Consider the following 14641-nt stretch of genomic DNA (forward strand, 5'->3'; position numbering starts at 1 on the left):
ATGTAAACTTTATCCTTAAAGGGTGGCCTGTTTGTGGCATTCGAATGTTTTTAATATGTTAAGTGATTTACAATGATTCATAGATTTTACTATTACAAAATGATCGTTAAGAACAAAGAATGAAGCATATTTCCTAAAGCGAATCAGCGCAGATACAGAAACAAATTAGACAAAACTGATAAACTCAACTGTAAAAGGCCACCCTACTTGTATGTAAGCCAACAAACCTAACGAAAAGATGAGAAATTAGCCGTAAATTAATGTCATATGTATAATATAAATTATATGATCATGTGGTGAGTGCGCATTACTTGCTTTTAAGATTGATGATGAAGAAATACAGGCTTACGTGTATGATTAAAATAATATATGCCCCGATTGTACCCAGGGATGGCGTGACAAAGAGTGGGTTGTTCTGCGTGGTTTGGACTGTGCTAGAAAGACTGAAGGTTGACCAGAACGTCAATATCCTACAGACTATAAAGCAGATGAGGAACAACAGACCGGAGATTATAACAGATGTGGTATGATTACTTATAACATTATTAAACAGATAACTATATCAGTGTCATTTTCGTATAAAGCATATGAGTGATAGTCTTCCTTTTAATGATGTACTAATGCTGGTACCATTGCTAAAAGTGGACCTCTAAATGGACCACAGTACTTCTAATTATCAAATAAAAATAACACAAATATAATTATGACCTTACGCTTATGAGTCTATTTCAATGCTCAGTGACTTCTGGAGAAAGACAAGGACCATGCGTCGACTGATTAATGTCTTCATGCTGCATATGGTGTAGATGCATTTAGAATTTGAGTGTCAAAAAATCAGAAACTCATGTGCTTCAAACCTTATGCTTGTCATTTACCACCTGTTTTCTTTAGACTTTACCCTATTTTAGGGTCATCTTGCTTACCATTTGCCATCTGTCATTTTTTTTTCGCCCTCATCTACCCCATTTATGGTCAGATTGCTTACCATTTACAATATGTCTTTTTCATCCTTTACCCTTTTTTTAGGGTCAGCTTAACTTCATCCACCAGGTCGTTATGGGATATCTGGACAACTTCCAAACCTACGCTAATTTCAGACCAATGACAACAGATTTGGAGGCGATGTAAAATAAGTTCAGCAAAGATTCCACTAATAGTTTCTACGCTATGACTGGATTAATCAAAACTGTTTCTTATTTCCATTCGCCAAACTTGCTGTGGCCTCAGTGCTGTATAATTGTGTAACTTTATGCCATAACTGATGAGCTTTTATGTCAATGGTTTGTCACTGTTGATTCTGTTGGTGTTGATTAAAACTGTGTTGTGTTGGGCTTGCTGCTCACTTTGTTGTTGTTGTAAAGGTAGGGGTTTAGGACGTGAAGTTTGTGTTGTAACTGTTGTGAAAATGCGTTCAAATCATGACTATTGTGTGCTTATCGCTGTAAATATGCTTTGTTCCTGTAACGGTCATTTAGATGATTAAGTTTTTGAGTTAATAATGCGGTTTCTAGGTCATGATGATAGTGCTATGTTTGGTGTAAATTTACGCTTTTTAGATCATGATGATTGTGTTATTGATTTAGTAATACACTTTTTAGGTCATGATCATAGTGTTTTGATTGGTGTAAGTTTTCGTTTTCAGATCATGATCATAGTGCGGTGATTGGTGTAAAGTTACTTTTGTAGGTCGTGATGACTGTGCTGTTAATAAAGTCATGATAATAGTTATGTTAATGGTGTAACTTTACTGTTTATAGGTCTTTTTTATGCTTATATTGCTACGAAATTTTCGGGTTTTGGTTATTTTTGTTTTTCTCATAAATGTACGATTTTGAATGTTTTATTGATTTGAAACTCTGATTATATAACAAATTAGTTATGCCGTCATCACCGTAAATGTATTGCTTAGGTTGAAAGGGGAAGAAAACATAACAATGATGTCAAAATTAGATGGAAGAGCGTTAAAAGTTATCTGCAAATATGGTCTTACAATATTTTTTTGTATGCTGGGTGTGTGGGACCACCTTTTGGTATTTATCGTTACATAATAATGTGCTAAATAAGGATGTGATGCCTGTCTAATACATTTACTTGACTTGTTGTTTATATCCGAACACACACACACACACACACACACACACACACACACACACGCACACACACACATATATATATATATATATATATATATATATATATATATATATATATATATATATATATATATATATATATAGAAATATGATCAAAATCCAGGTTGAACACATTTTTTTAGCTGAAAAGACTAAATTCTAGTGCAAATATATTGAATACACCTGTGTTACATCCTCATTTAAAGCATTATCACACAAAGACTATATATACCAAAAACTGGTCCAGAATACAAAAAACATATTTTCCTTTTCTCTTTAAAAGAAAAATTTTAAAAAGCCCACATTTTCAACTAACTTTTCGCACTCTTTTATCTGAAGTTAATGTATTTTCTTGTTTTCTCCACCTTCAATTTGTTCAGTTTGTTGCTATTGGTAGACTTGTGCTTTTATGCCACAGACATATTCTCAGATACTTATTATAAACGTTTACTTCTCACAAAGATGTGCATCGTAATTGCTTTATTCGCATTGAAATATATTTTTGATACTTCAATTTATTTACAAGAATTTTACGTGGGAAGGTCAGACAACAACCTGCGGATGGCCATGGGTTTCCTGCGGGGCTCTGCCCGGTTTCCTCCCATCATAAAACTGTCTAATGTCGTGTAAGTGAAGTATTGAGTACGGCGTAAAACATCAAGCAAATACATAAATAAATATTTACGAGAACAAACCTAGTAAATCCATTTAAAATATACAGGTTAGTAATCACTTATTTACCTTATCACTTATTAGTGTGTTGTGTGACGATTTTATATTATTTACAACTGGAGTGGTCAAATTTTTATAACAAGTAAAGGTTTTGCGAAATGTAAAGCCACTCGGGTTAGTCATGCTGGATGAGATGTTATTGATATAAAGGTGAGATGTTTTTAGTCCTGGCGATTTTTTTATTGTTGTAATGTCACACTGTAGGCCCCTATAGAGCATGTTGTGTCTGTTGTTATTGCAGTAAAGGCATGGTTATAGGTTGTGCTGGATCCGTTGGTATTGGAGTAAAGACACGGTCTTATCTAATTATTTATTTGATTGGTGTTTTACGGCGTACTCAAGAATATTTCACTTAAGCAACGGCCGCCTCATTATGGTGGGAAGAAACCGGGCAGAGCCCGGGGAAACCCACGACCATCCGCAGGCTGCTGTCAGACCATCCCATGTACGGCCGGAGAGGAAGCCAGCATGAGCTGGACTTGAACTCACAGCGACCGCATTGGTAAAAGGCCACTGGGTCATTACGCTGCGCTAGCGCGCTAATCAACTCAGCGACAAAGGCCCTAGACACGCTTTTGGGCTATGCTCTTCAATTGTTATTGGAGTGCAAGGCACAGTTTTGTGGTCATCTTTATTGCTGTATACGCGGTACAAATACGGCTTGTGACCATGCTTATTGCTTTGTTATTGCTGTACAGGTGCAGGATTTTGGTCATGGTTATTGATGTGTTATTGCTGTACAGGTGCGGGATTTTGGTCATTGTTATTACTTTGTTATTACTGCATAGGTGTGGGATTTAAGTCATATTGATAGTGTTTTGTTATTGCTGTCAAGTTGCAGGATTTAGGTCATGGTTATTGCGTTGTTATTGCTGTGCAGGATTTAGGTCATGTTGACCATATTTGTTTTTGCTGTAAAGATGCCTTTCTGCAGGTCTTAATGAATGTGTTGTTATAGGTGTAAAACTTTCGTTCTTGAAGTCTTGCTGAACCTAATTTTTATGTCATTTTGTTTATATTGTGATGTAATATTTTACGCCATGTTGGTAATGTTTTGTATTGCTCTAAAGCCATGTGTATAGAACAAGTTACTTGTAGGTACGCTGCTCTTAATATAAATGTACTTTCTAGCCTTAAACTGAGTGGGTTGTTACTGATATCTGTGTTTCATTTAGTATATATTTTAGTTATTTAACAGCTGTTTGAAAGAAAATTAAAATATGAAGCAAGTTTCACCATACAGACAACTGAAAATTTGGCGTAAAACTGCTTTCATTTATTTTTTTTAGATTTTTTGAAAAGTGTTAAAAGACATTCAAACATTTAAATTTTATGGTGGGCTTTCTATGAGCCATACTGACGGTATCTTGGAACTCTGACGTCACATCACCTTTTTTCTTGATGCACACTAGAAGGAAAGAATTTTTGAGAACATTATTTTAGCAACCTCTTACTCACGGGTAAAAAGTTGTTGCAACACTCAGTGTCGTGATTAGAGTTGGAAGAACTTCCTGTGACGTCAGAGTTCCTAAACTCTGATAGTATTGTCCATAAAGCCCATATTTGAATTCAAACGCTTGAACGCCTTTGACTCTCTTCACAAAAATCTAACAAAAATTAAATGAAAGTTTATTGATGCATAGATTTAAATGGACAATTTAGCTATGCCCACTTCGATTTTTATGGGTCTTTTCTTTTAACGAAACAGTATATTTGTTTTTAGCTATTATAAAGGTTTATTTTTTCATGTAAGAGATAGTTGTTAATCCCTAAATTCACGTTGTGATATATTTTTGATATTTACATTTGAAGAACAAATCTAACAAATACTGCTGAAATTGGGCTGTTTATTGACACGATAAAAACTGGCCTGCTGGCGGTATATGCACACTATTTACATTTTTTTTTTCTTAACTTTGTTAGCCGTTTTGATTGATCCAAATTTGATTCCTATTTTTAACTATTTATCAGTCTGTACATGTAACTGTACGTATGGTTTCTGATATTCCATCTTTTAGTCGCCTATGGCTACTCAGTATTCGCATTAAAGTTATTATTCGTCATTGTTTAGTGATGTGTTGATTCTAGTGACACAAAAGCAACTATCGTTATTTGAGTGTTGTCGAGGTTACAATATAATAACTACATTTCTTATTATTGAATGTGAAATCTTTGATATCGAAACAACAAAAAACGCTGTGAATCACAATTGTTAAACAAAGATAAAGTTCAATTTGTGACGGGCTTGAACACAAACATGAGTGGATCCCGTTGTTTCTTAGGATTTATCCTATTTGTTCGCTCAACACCATGTCGTTCATATCACACGTTCATGTTACACGGTGTCTCCTTGTAACTGGTCGCCTCCAGTGCCGATATATTTATAGTGCTGGATCGCCATGCGAAAGACACGTTATATTAGATGTACCGTAACACCATTCTCTAAAATGTGCGACGAAAAAAACAGTATCATTCTGTAACAGGGGAACATGTAATGGATACGGCCTAACTTGACGACCGACAACAAGTTACGACCTGTCAATTTGGGTTAAAATCGCGGGAGATTCCCTTATTCTGTCGCTGGTTCGCGACCGGTGGTTATTATAAAAATAGGATCTGATGGCTTGCGAAGACGGAAACTGACTCATACGGCTTAGATATTTAGTATATTTTCATAGATTGCCCATAGACTGGACCTTTTAATCTGCTCAATATCTCAGCAATGACTAACGAGATGAAGTCACCACCCAAGCTTTGGCTGGTTCGGCAGGCGGCTGTAAGTCGAAAGGTGAGTCAGGTGCTTTCATGGCAGAGAGCTGTGGTTTAGGCCATGCAGTCAGCTCTTCTACCCATAAATTTGTGTTTACCCCTCACTCAAGAATATTTTTTGATACTATGGTGAATACCATTATGGTGGGAGGAAACCGCGCGGAGCTCGTCAAAACCCACGGCCATCCACAGGTTGCTGTCAGACCTTCCCACGTACGTTCGTAGAGGGAGCTAACATGGGCTGGACTTGAAATAGCAGCGACCACATTGATGAAAGGTTCCTGGGTCATTAAGTTACGCTTAGATTGCAACTGTTCATAAAATCATCTTGTTCATGTTACAATCCTGAAGCTTTATACAGTCCCCAATTCGGTACTTATACACCCCTGGCCTCGGGCCATAAGCGGACTTCGATACAACTAGGGCTGATGTGCCCAGAGACCCTGAACGCTGTGTCCATATTTGCCAGCAAGAGTGTTGTAAATATCACAAAATTTTATAGACTTAGAGTGATTGCGTTTGAGTGAGTGAGTGAGTGAGTGAGAGCTAGGAGACGCCTTACCGAAGGCAAGTAAGCCTCCCGCGCGAGCCATTACTGATACGGGTCAACCAGTCGTTGCACATGATGCACTCCCAGCGAGGAAGGTACAACTTCCTCTTTTAAGGTCTTAGGTGTGACTCGACCCAGAATTGACCCTGCATCTACCGCTCCCGAAGCGGATGAAGGCGTTTCATGTGTCCTTGACACACTAGTTTTTAATTAAACACTGGCGACGTAGATCGAAGTCATCATATTTTACACAGTGTCTAACAAATTCTGCAATGGGAGGTATGTATACGCCATAAATGCAGGACCCTTTGGTATGGTACTGTCCTAACACGGATAATTTACACTATCAATAATGGAATAATTGCTTTTGCCCTTTTCTCTTATAAGGCACCATCAGGGAGTGAGAAAAGCGGTACAGATAGCCTCCTACAGATATAGGCCCGAATAAGATTTCTCGTTGGGACTTTCTGTTCTTTTCTTTAAATCCCACGACAATGTTGAGTAATACACATCGTAACAGACAGACATCCCACAGATATATACGTACTGCATTTTATACCTAATTCTGCTTAAGCCATGGTGCTAAGGTCTGTTTAAATTGCTACTATTTATGCATTTACACGAACAGAACAGAACAAAGCCCTGACTGAGGCAAATTGACAAAACGCCGTATTTTATCAGTTAAAAGTGTTACAAGTTTTCCACGTGTGGCTATCATATTTCTATATATGCAGGGTATGTTCTTGAGAAACTCTGTGATTATTGTAAAACCAAGCTCTTTCATGTCATCAGTAGAGGGTTTAATGCATGTCCTATACATATAACCCTATGTCCTCGAATTTCGATACTAAACAACTTCTTGAGCACGGTGTTAAGCAGCAACTTATGAATGAACTAATACCTTACACAATGTATGCAGGGTCCTAGTACCTGGTGAGCCCTTTGGGAATTGACTGTTGACATAATCACAGGCCAGCAGTGTGTACCGCGTGTAATCCCAACTAAAACTACAGCTCTGCGTTTTTTTCTGGGGAAGGGCTAATTCCCCGACTGGAGGAGCTAGTTATGTCTGGCTTCCAGCCATTTGTGCTAGGACTTTTGGAGATTTGATTGACATTTTCTCATTTTCCAACCTTCAGGGAACTATCTAAATGTATCCACAGGCCTTTACAATAATAGTGTATTATTATTGTACTGTTGTAACACACAGTGGCAAATGTTTCAGATTTCTAGGAATTAGCTCAAAAACGCCTCAGATGTGAAACATTTAAAATTACAAACATTAAACATGGACTTAAATGAGAGCACCGAGTCTAACTTTAAGTCAAAATGGGACTAAAACGTACTGAATGTATTTCATTTTTTAATACTTTCTTTAAACAAGATCATACTAATATTGCAATTGCGGCACTTGAACTAGCTTGAGACGTATAGATGAAATAAGCTGTTGATGCGTCCGTCTCATGTTAGTTCAATGGGCAACTTATACCGCTTACTGACTTTTTGGTGCGCATGCGTACTAGGAAGGGCCCGCGATTGTTGCATGTGTATTTTGTTCAAATATATGTATTGAACGTATTCAAGCGTCTTCGTGTTCCTTGTGTAAGGCCTATCGCTTATCTCAGAATGAAAGAATCCATTTGTTTCTCATCTTCACTCTCCAAGGTCTGGCAGCTATCGGTGGATGGTTGTGGGTTTTCCCTGAGCTCTGCCCGATTTCCACCCACCATAATGCTGACCGCCGCTGACATATTTATCAGTGAAATATTGTTGAGTACGGCGTAAAACACCAATCAAATAAATAAATCCATAAATAAATAAATCCATAAATAAATAAATCAATAAATAAGTAAATCACTCTCCAATATTGGTACACGTACAAAAGTAATATACACATGTAAACTAAAACTTGCAGGGTTCCTGTATTCCTATCACTTGCCTGAGAAAAAAGACAACTCTGTCTAGAGAACCTCCAACATTGACCTAATATTATTAATAATATAATAATATTAGTATAAACACATTTGACAGAGGAATATATAAGAGGAGAGAACATAATTGCTTGTGATTGGCCTTTCAGGTTGCGGTGATCATGTTTGTCCCAAGTATCAGTAAAAACAATTGTCGTGGTCTAACAGACAGTTTTATATTTGTAAGGTCTGTGAACGTTCTTTTCCTAAAATGTTGTGTTATTCTGTTTTGACAGCATGTTCCCCTGGCACATGGGGACAAAACTGCAAACATCAGTTCACATGAATTCTCTTTTAGTGTCAGTTTGGGAAAGATCTGATGACCATTACCTAAAAAAGATTTTCTTTGAATATAAATACACTCTTTTGGTGACATTTCAACTGAAAGTAGAACGTTGCCAATAATTTTCTAAATATAATTCCTTAGTTTCCAGCGGCTTAGTGATTATACACCAGAGTATGCTAATGTCATTACTATTTGAAAGGTCAGCATTTCCTGCCGATGCTCCATTTATAGACTATTTCGGTTTTAATTCTCCAACAGACAATTGTCTCCATGAGAAAGACAGGATATCCATCCATTGCATCCTTTATCCAGAACGATCCACTGACATAATTTCTTGTTTATCTGACTCAGCACGCAGCTCAAATATCTAAAATCTTCAGCCAAAGTTGCACCGCACTAGAGAATACCGCCATCCCTCTCACTTTAATAGCATATGCCTGTCAATGTCAAAGTGTACGCTTTGTCCCTCAGCGCCATAGTGCAACTATTTTGTTCAGAAAATAGACATTTCTGTGCTGCTGAATTGTTCCTCAAAATAACACATTGCCCACCAAAAAGTGAATAAGATGTAACACAAAAATATCTGCAATTTCAGCTTTGTTTAAATGTGCATTTTATCGTTTGTAGCCGTCAACTATAACCACACAGGAGTGGTTATAGGCTGTGTGGCTGTGGTCGTGGTGGTCGCTATCGTAATCGTCGTTATTGTACTGATGTACACGTAAGTAAACTAAAAAAATTAACATGAATGTTTTTTCCACAGTCTAGATTATTTTATTTTGTAATATTTTATGTATTTATTATATTTTTATAATATTTTGTTTATATACTAAAGGCTGCGATACACATAAAGTTCTACTCATCGTTCCCTCTCCGTGATACATGCTAGGCTGTACGTGGTAACCGCCGTCGATACAGAATAATGTGCAGTTTAAATCCTAGCACATTTACATGTACTCTGAAAATGTGACGTATTAACCGAGGAAATCCATATTAGAGATAAGCATTTTGTAACATGTGGCTGTAATAATTTTTTGTTTGTCTGGTCTATATTTGGTGCTAAGCTAGCATATCTTTACTGAAAGCATATACGTGACCACAGACTGTGTTATTTCTACGGAAGAGGATGGCATTGCAATACGTCAGGGGGGGGACCTTTGAGCGTTCAGATGCGGTACACATGGACACAGACCCCCATTACAACTTCCGTTTTTCGGTAGGGAAATGTAATTCTGTGTATTTATTAGAGGCTGGGCCAGATATGCACCAAAGCTTATTGGCCATGACATGTTTGGGACTGAGCTACAGCGCTAGACGTTAACATTGTAGCTTATGGAAAATTAACGGGGGTCTGAGGCCACGTCCAGAATCAGAAAAGCTCTAATCAAGGGAGAGAAGCGCGGATTTCTACTCTAGTGGACAGCAATCCGTATGAGAACGTTTATGAGAATGAGTAGGACAAACTCCGATATTCTTGTAATGACGCCGAGACCCCGAGGCCCCGGAAAACAGTGAACAGTTGAACCAGTTGAAATTTCAACTCTAGTGGACAGCAATCCGTATGAGAACGTTTATGGGAATGAGTACGATAAACTCGATTTTCTTGTAATGACCGCGAGACCCCGAGGCCCCGGAAAACAGTGCACAGTTAAAAATGACAAGTTTTGAACATATATATAGCCTGAATTAGATAATTCGCGCCTTAAAAAAAAAACACTTTCTTTTCCATTTGGATAGTTTCAAAGGGCCAATGTTTCTTAGTGGACACAAGCGTTGCGTTTTAGCGGTCCTCTCGTCCTCGTCCTGCAGGGGTGTAAGCAGTTGGCCGAGTTGGCTGGGCCGACCTCAGGGAATTTAGCGAACATGGCAGGACATGCTGACTGATAACAGACCATTTCATAATTAGTCTGGGAAAATATTTTCATAATAAATCTGACTTAGTTAAGGAGAAATAATGCAAAACACAATATTTTTTCCTCTCCCGGGGCGGTTTCCTTGCCAGCTCACCCTGACAACTCATTGCAGTATCCTGCCCGTATGATTTTACGTATGATAATTGTGTCCTATATCATTTTTCTATAATGGTATAGTGGCAAACTTTATGTTCACTTTAATTATACAGAAAAACATAATGGGTTTCCTGTACCAAAAAAGTTCTAAAAGTTGACTTCATAATTATAATAACCGTATCAAATTTAAATTTAAAGCTTGCAAGCAAAATTATATGTATGCAGCAAATATGTTACTAAAACGAACATGATCGCTGTTCCGAGCGAGGGGGCGGAGAAGCCATGTTGCCACATAGATGGTTACTGTGCAGTTTAAATACCTTCTAGTTTCGTGAATAAATCACCTTGTCCAGTTAAAATAATCGAAGAACTTTATCTTAGCTTTTACCTTATTCCGAATGGAACATGATGCTACTAGTATGTGAGAGTTACATAGTATGAATGAATTGATATCTCCAAGCTTGTGCAGCGTTGTCAGTTTCATGACCTCCAGTGTTTTGAAGAATTAATAAAGTTGCACTTTTTTGTATGTGGTTTAAGGTAACTTGGAGTAGTAATTATCGAAGCATGGATTTAACCCTCTATATTCGTCATCTGTTTAAGTCGCTTAAGTCCCACTTACCAAGCCTTCGTAACAGAATTAAGAGATGGTGTCGGAGACTATCTGTTACATTTCCAATGTTGTATGATCCAGTGCATAGAATACTTAGATGTTGATATATTTCATTTGTATTTGTAACTACACTGCATGTTAGATATGCTTTTGTTTAACACTGTAGATAGATCTAAATGCATGAGGTTACTACAGTGCATTTCCATCAGTTAACTGTTCCGTGATATAGACCCTGACCGTCAAATCGGTCTTCGAATGGTAATTTTCCAGCTAAACCCACAATATTTCCGCAAAATATTGCAAAATTCTAATGAGTCTATACTACCATGAGTAGATCTAATGTTAATGTAAAAAATTTACAGCATAAGACAACCATATTATTTAACTAAAATACATATTTATACAATATATGTACACACACCTCATGACTCCTCGTCGTCATATGACTAAATTATTTTTAAAGTAAGCATCTACGAAAATTTAAGGACTATAGAATACATTTTATACATATTTGTTACTTTAAAACAAAGTTGAATGCTTTTGTTGACAAATGCTTTTTAGCACCTTCAAGTTTTCTTCAAATATTAATTTTAATACTTTTTTATTTACTTTTGTATCATGTGTTATTATTCCTGCATAAACCATTATTCTGCTGGTGGACTAAGTGTCCCCAAGGCCATGTTTTTGTTATCAGGTAAAATGTTTACCTAATTCCTAATTAAATACCTAATTGCCTATTAGAGTAAAGCCATGGTGCTGAGCGGGTGAGGGGGCATTTACATAAACAGTTAGAATAACACCCAAGCGTATTTCACCCGTTTCATGTTACTATTTGCCAATTATCATAAAGTGGCAGTCGCCAGTCAGTGGCAGTCACCAACTCCTGATAGTGACAAAATACAGTTTATTTATATATTTATTTTAATGGTGTTTTCGCCGTGCGCCATACATATAGTTAAAAGGAAACTCGACACTGCACGCGGGACTAGCATGCATGTATAATACAAAAGGTATTAAATATAGACTACAATGCTTTTTATGTTTATTGGGGGTATAGAGGAAAAACCCGCTGTGCAAGATGTATGAGTCCGCGTAATTTAATTTGGGGAATAAAACAATATTTTCTAACTCACAGCAACCGCAAAGGTTCCCGAGTAATTATACTGCGGAAACAATAATTACTCGGCAACGCAGGCCCCGTAACTCTCATCGGCTGATGTCATTTTTTTTCATCTTCTGTTGCCTGGAAAATAGTTGTTTTCATGGCACCCCAAATACCTCAGAGGTCTACATCAGTCGACGAGGTCCCAATTCTCGAAGTTTCAGGTCCCAGGCGCTCATCTGGCGTTTCGCCTTGATTGGCGTCAATGACAGTTGGATAATTCCGATGAATTATGAGCGGATGAGCGGATGTGGGTCGCACAATTATACATTCATTGATTTGTTTATTGCTTAACGCCATATTCCAGAGGTTTTCACTTATACGATGGCGTTTACTTTTGCTGGTAGAGAAATTCGATGTGCATGCGGAAAACCGTTAACCTGTAGTAAGTTTCTGAAGAAATTTTCTATGTGCAACGTACAGATATGCACACCATATTGATGGAAGGCAAGCGGTCCTCAAAGAACTTCAGGCTTTACAACCAGCCGTACAACAGTCGTCTACCGTATCACTTATTGTCACGAAAGCCTCATTGTGAACGACGGGGGGCGGAATGTACAAACCCAATGTCCAAGTCAATTTGTGAACTCCAGCTTTGTGTGTCCTGGTGATTAAATCGCAATTGCCTTAACCTCTCTCTATCCATTGCCAACAATCTGCGGATGACCGTGTGTTTTTCTGTTGCTACTTCCTTTTTAATTCAACTTCTGCGTTTTTCTAGCGCTACACTTGAATATAGTATCTCTACATAGAGCAGTACATGTGAAATGTCGCTCATTTCCTTCGCAGTATTGGTTCTACGCATAGCTACCCAAGCGAGAAATTATACAAACACATTTTAAGTCTCCAAAATTATGAGATATCCGACCAGTGCACATAAAGTATAAATAATTCGTTCGTTGTTGAATTGAAACATGGCTACAGTGCACGTGTTAACATTTTTACTTCCTTCTTATATCGATCATTAGAAATTATTTTCCATTTGAGCGTTACTGCGTGTTAATTTGACGAGTTCACATTTTTCATGTTCATTCGCTATCCCCGCTACTTATAGAATCCGCAATCGCAGATTTATTTCATTCATCACTCAAAATAACAGTTCACTCATTCAACAGCGGTAAAATATAAAGGTAAAAGAAAGCGCAGTGTAAAACACCATTGTGTTTGTAAATGCTGTACTGTATGTGTTCTTACAATACACCATTAGTGATTAGAAGTCAGATAGAAATGGGAACGCATTTCATGTATACTTTGACTATTAGCACGCTCAAAAACCGTACTATGAATGTAGCAGTGACGGTTTCTGTGCTCTCATATGTTGGAAATCACTGGAAACTATATTCACGCCGTCTTCTTCCTCGTTGGAATATGCTGTAAGTCTATAGTATAATGGTGTTCATGTAGAACGACACAATGAATGGCGAGGTAAGTAGAAACACACCCATCACCCTTCTGCTGACACAATGATTTCTTTCAAGTCATTCTTTGCACGCTATATTTTTGGTACTTCTTATCTTCGTTCCGTCTGTAAGGATAGACTACTGCTAGTACAGAAAAAACTGGTGACCCGTGGAGACCAGTGTCAGTCTGTCGCGTTAGTTCACCTCGTCTGTACCCTATATAACTAGGCACACGACTTCACACTGACCTTAAATACCTGGACGCCTAAGACTTGTCGGATGCTTAGTAGGTGTTACTGTGAAACTCCCTGGTACCAATAATGTTCTTGACCACATGTACCATCGTGTATGTGCTCATCAGTGATATCTCATCCGGTATGTACCCATTCTCTTGTTTCGTTGTTTCTGTTAGTATGCTACAGCAAATAATGGAATGTACATATGTCTATCTGATGGATATACTTAATGCGCATCAAATCACACACACGTTGTCTCCATACTGAAGAAAACGTTACTTCAGCCTGTTGTATGGTTACAAATTGGTTTACAACACCAACATTTCAGTGAAAGGGACATGCGCAGTTGTTAAGCCATTCCACAAAAGAATTTGATTTATTTATTTAATTGGTGTTTTACGCCGTCGTCAAGAATATTTCAATGAAAAAACGGATAAGTAGATAGCGCTTCTTTTTCCATTTTTCTTGAATATAGGTAGAAAGATAACACGAGTATGATTATGTGGTAGTACGTGATAGCTATGTCGGGATCCGGGATGGTTCCATCAATGGTAAGCTGTCATGTATGTGTTTGCGAGTGCTGATTGGAAGCAAGAAAATATATGAGCTGGACTACGAAATACCTATAACATAGTGTGAGATATACTCCGAGTTCAGATGCTGATTTTTGGAATGAGAAAACAATATTTTGGTGACTTCTCTTACGGCAAACCATCTCGCACTCGGAGATGAACCCTAAGATTTTCTTTAAATATTAGAATGTTTAAAAAAGCCATGTTTCG

General features: G+C 37.6%; 1 protein-coding gene across 1 annotated transcript in view; it reads left to right on the plus strand.

Moving 5' to 3' along the window:
• The window catches only part of LOC135481298 (receptor-type tyrosine-protein phosphatase mu-like), a 179620-nt gene extending 177497 nt beyond the window's left edge, over window positions 1-2123 (plus strand). The window contains exons 20-21 of the mRNA XM_064761145.1: window positions 389-524; window positions 1027-2123. Coding sequence (XP_064617215.1) covers window positions 389-524; window positions 1027-1128 — 238 coding nt within the window. The 3' untranslated portion in view covers window positions 1129-2123. The remainder of the gene's footprint in view (window positions 1-388; window positions 525-1026) is intronic.
• Window positions 2124-14641: the final 12518 nt, after the last annotated feature.

Source organism: Liolophura sinensis, unplaced genomic scaffold (genome assembly GCF_032854445.1).
Source record: "Liolophura sinensis isolate JHLJ2023 unplaced genomic scaffold, CUHK_Ljap_v2 scaffold_15, whole genome shotgun sequence".
Lineage (NCBI taxonomy): Eukaryota > Metazoa > Mollusca > Polyplacophora > Chitonida > Chitonidae > Liolophura > Liolophura sinensis.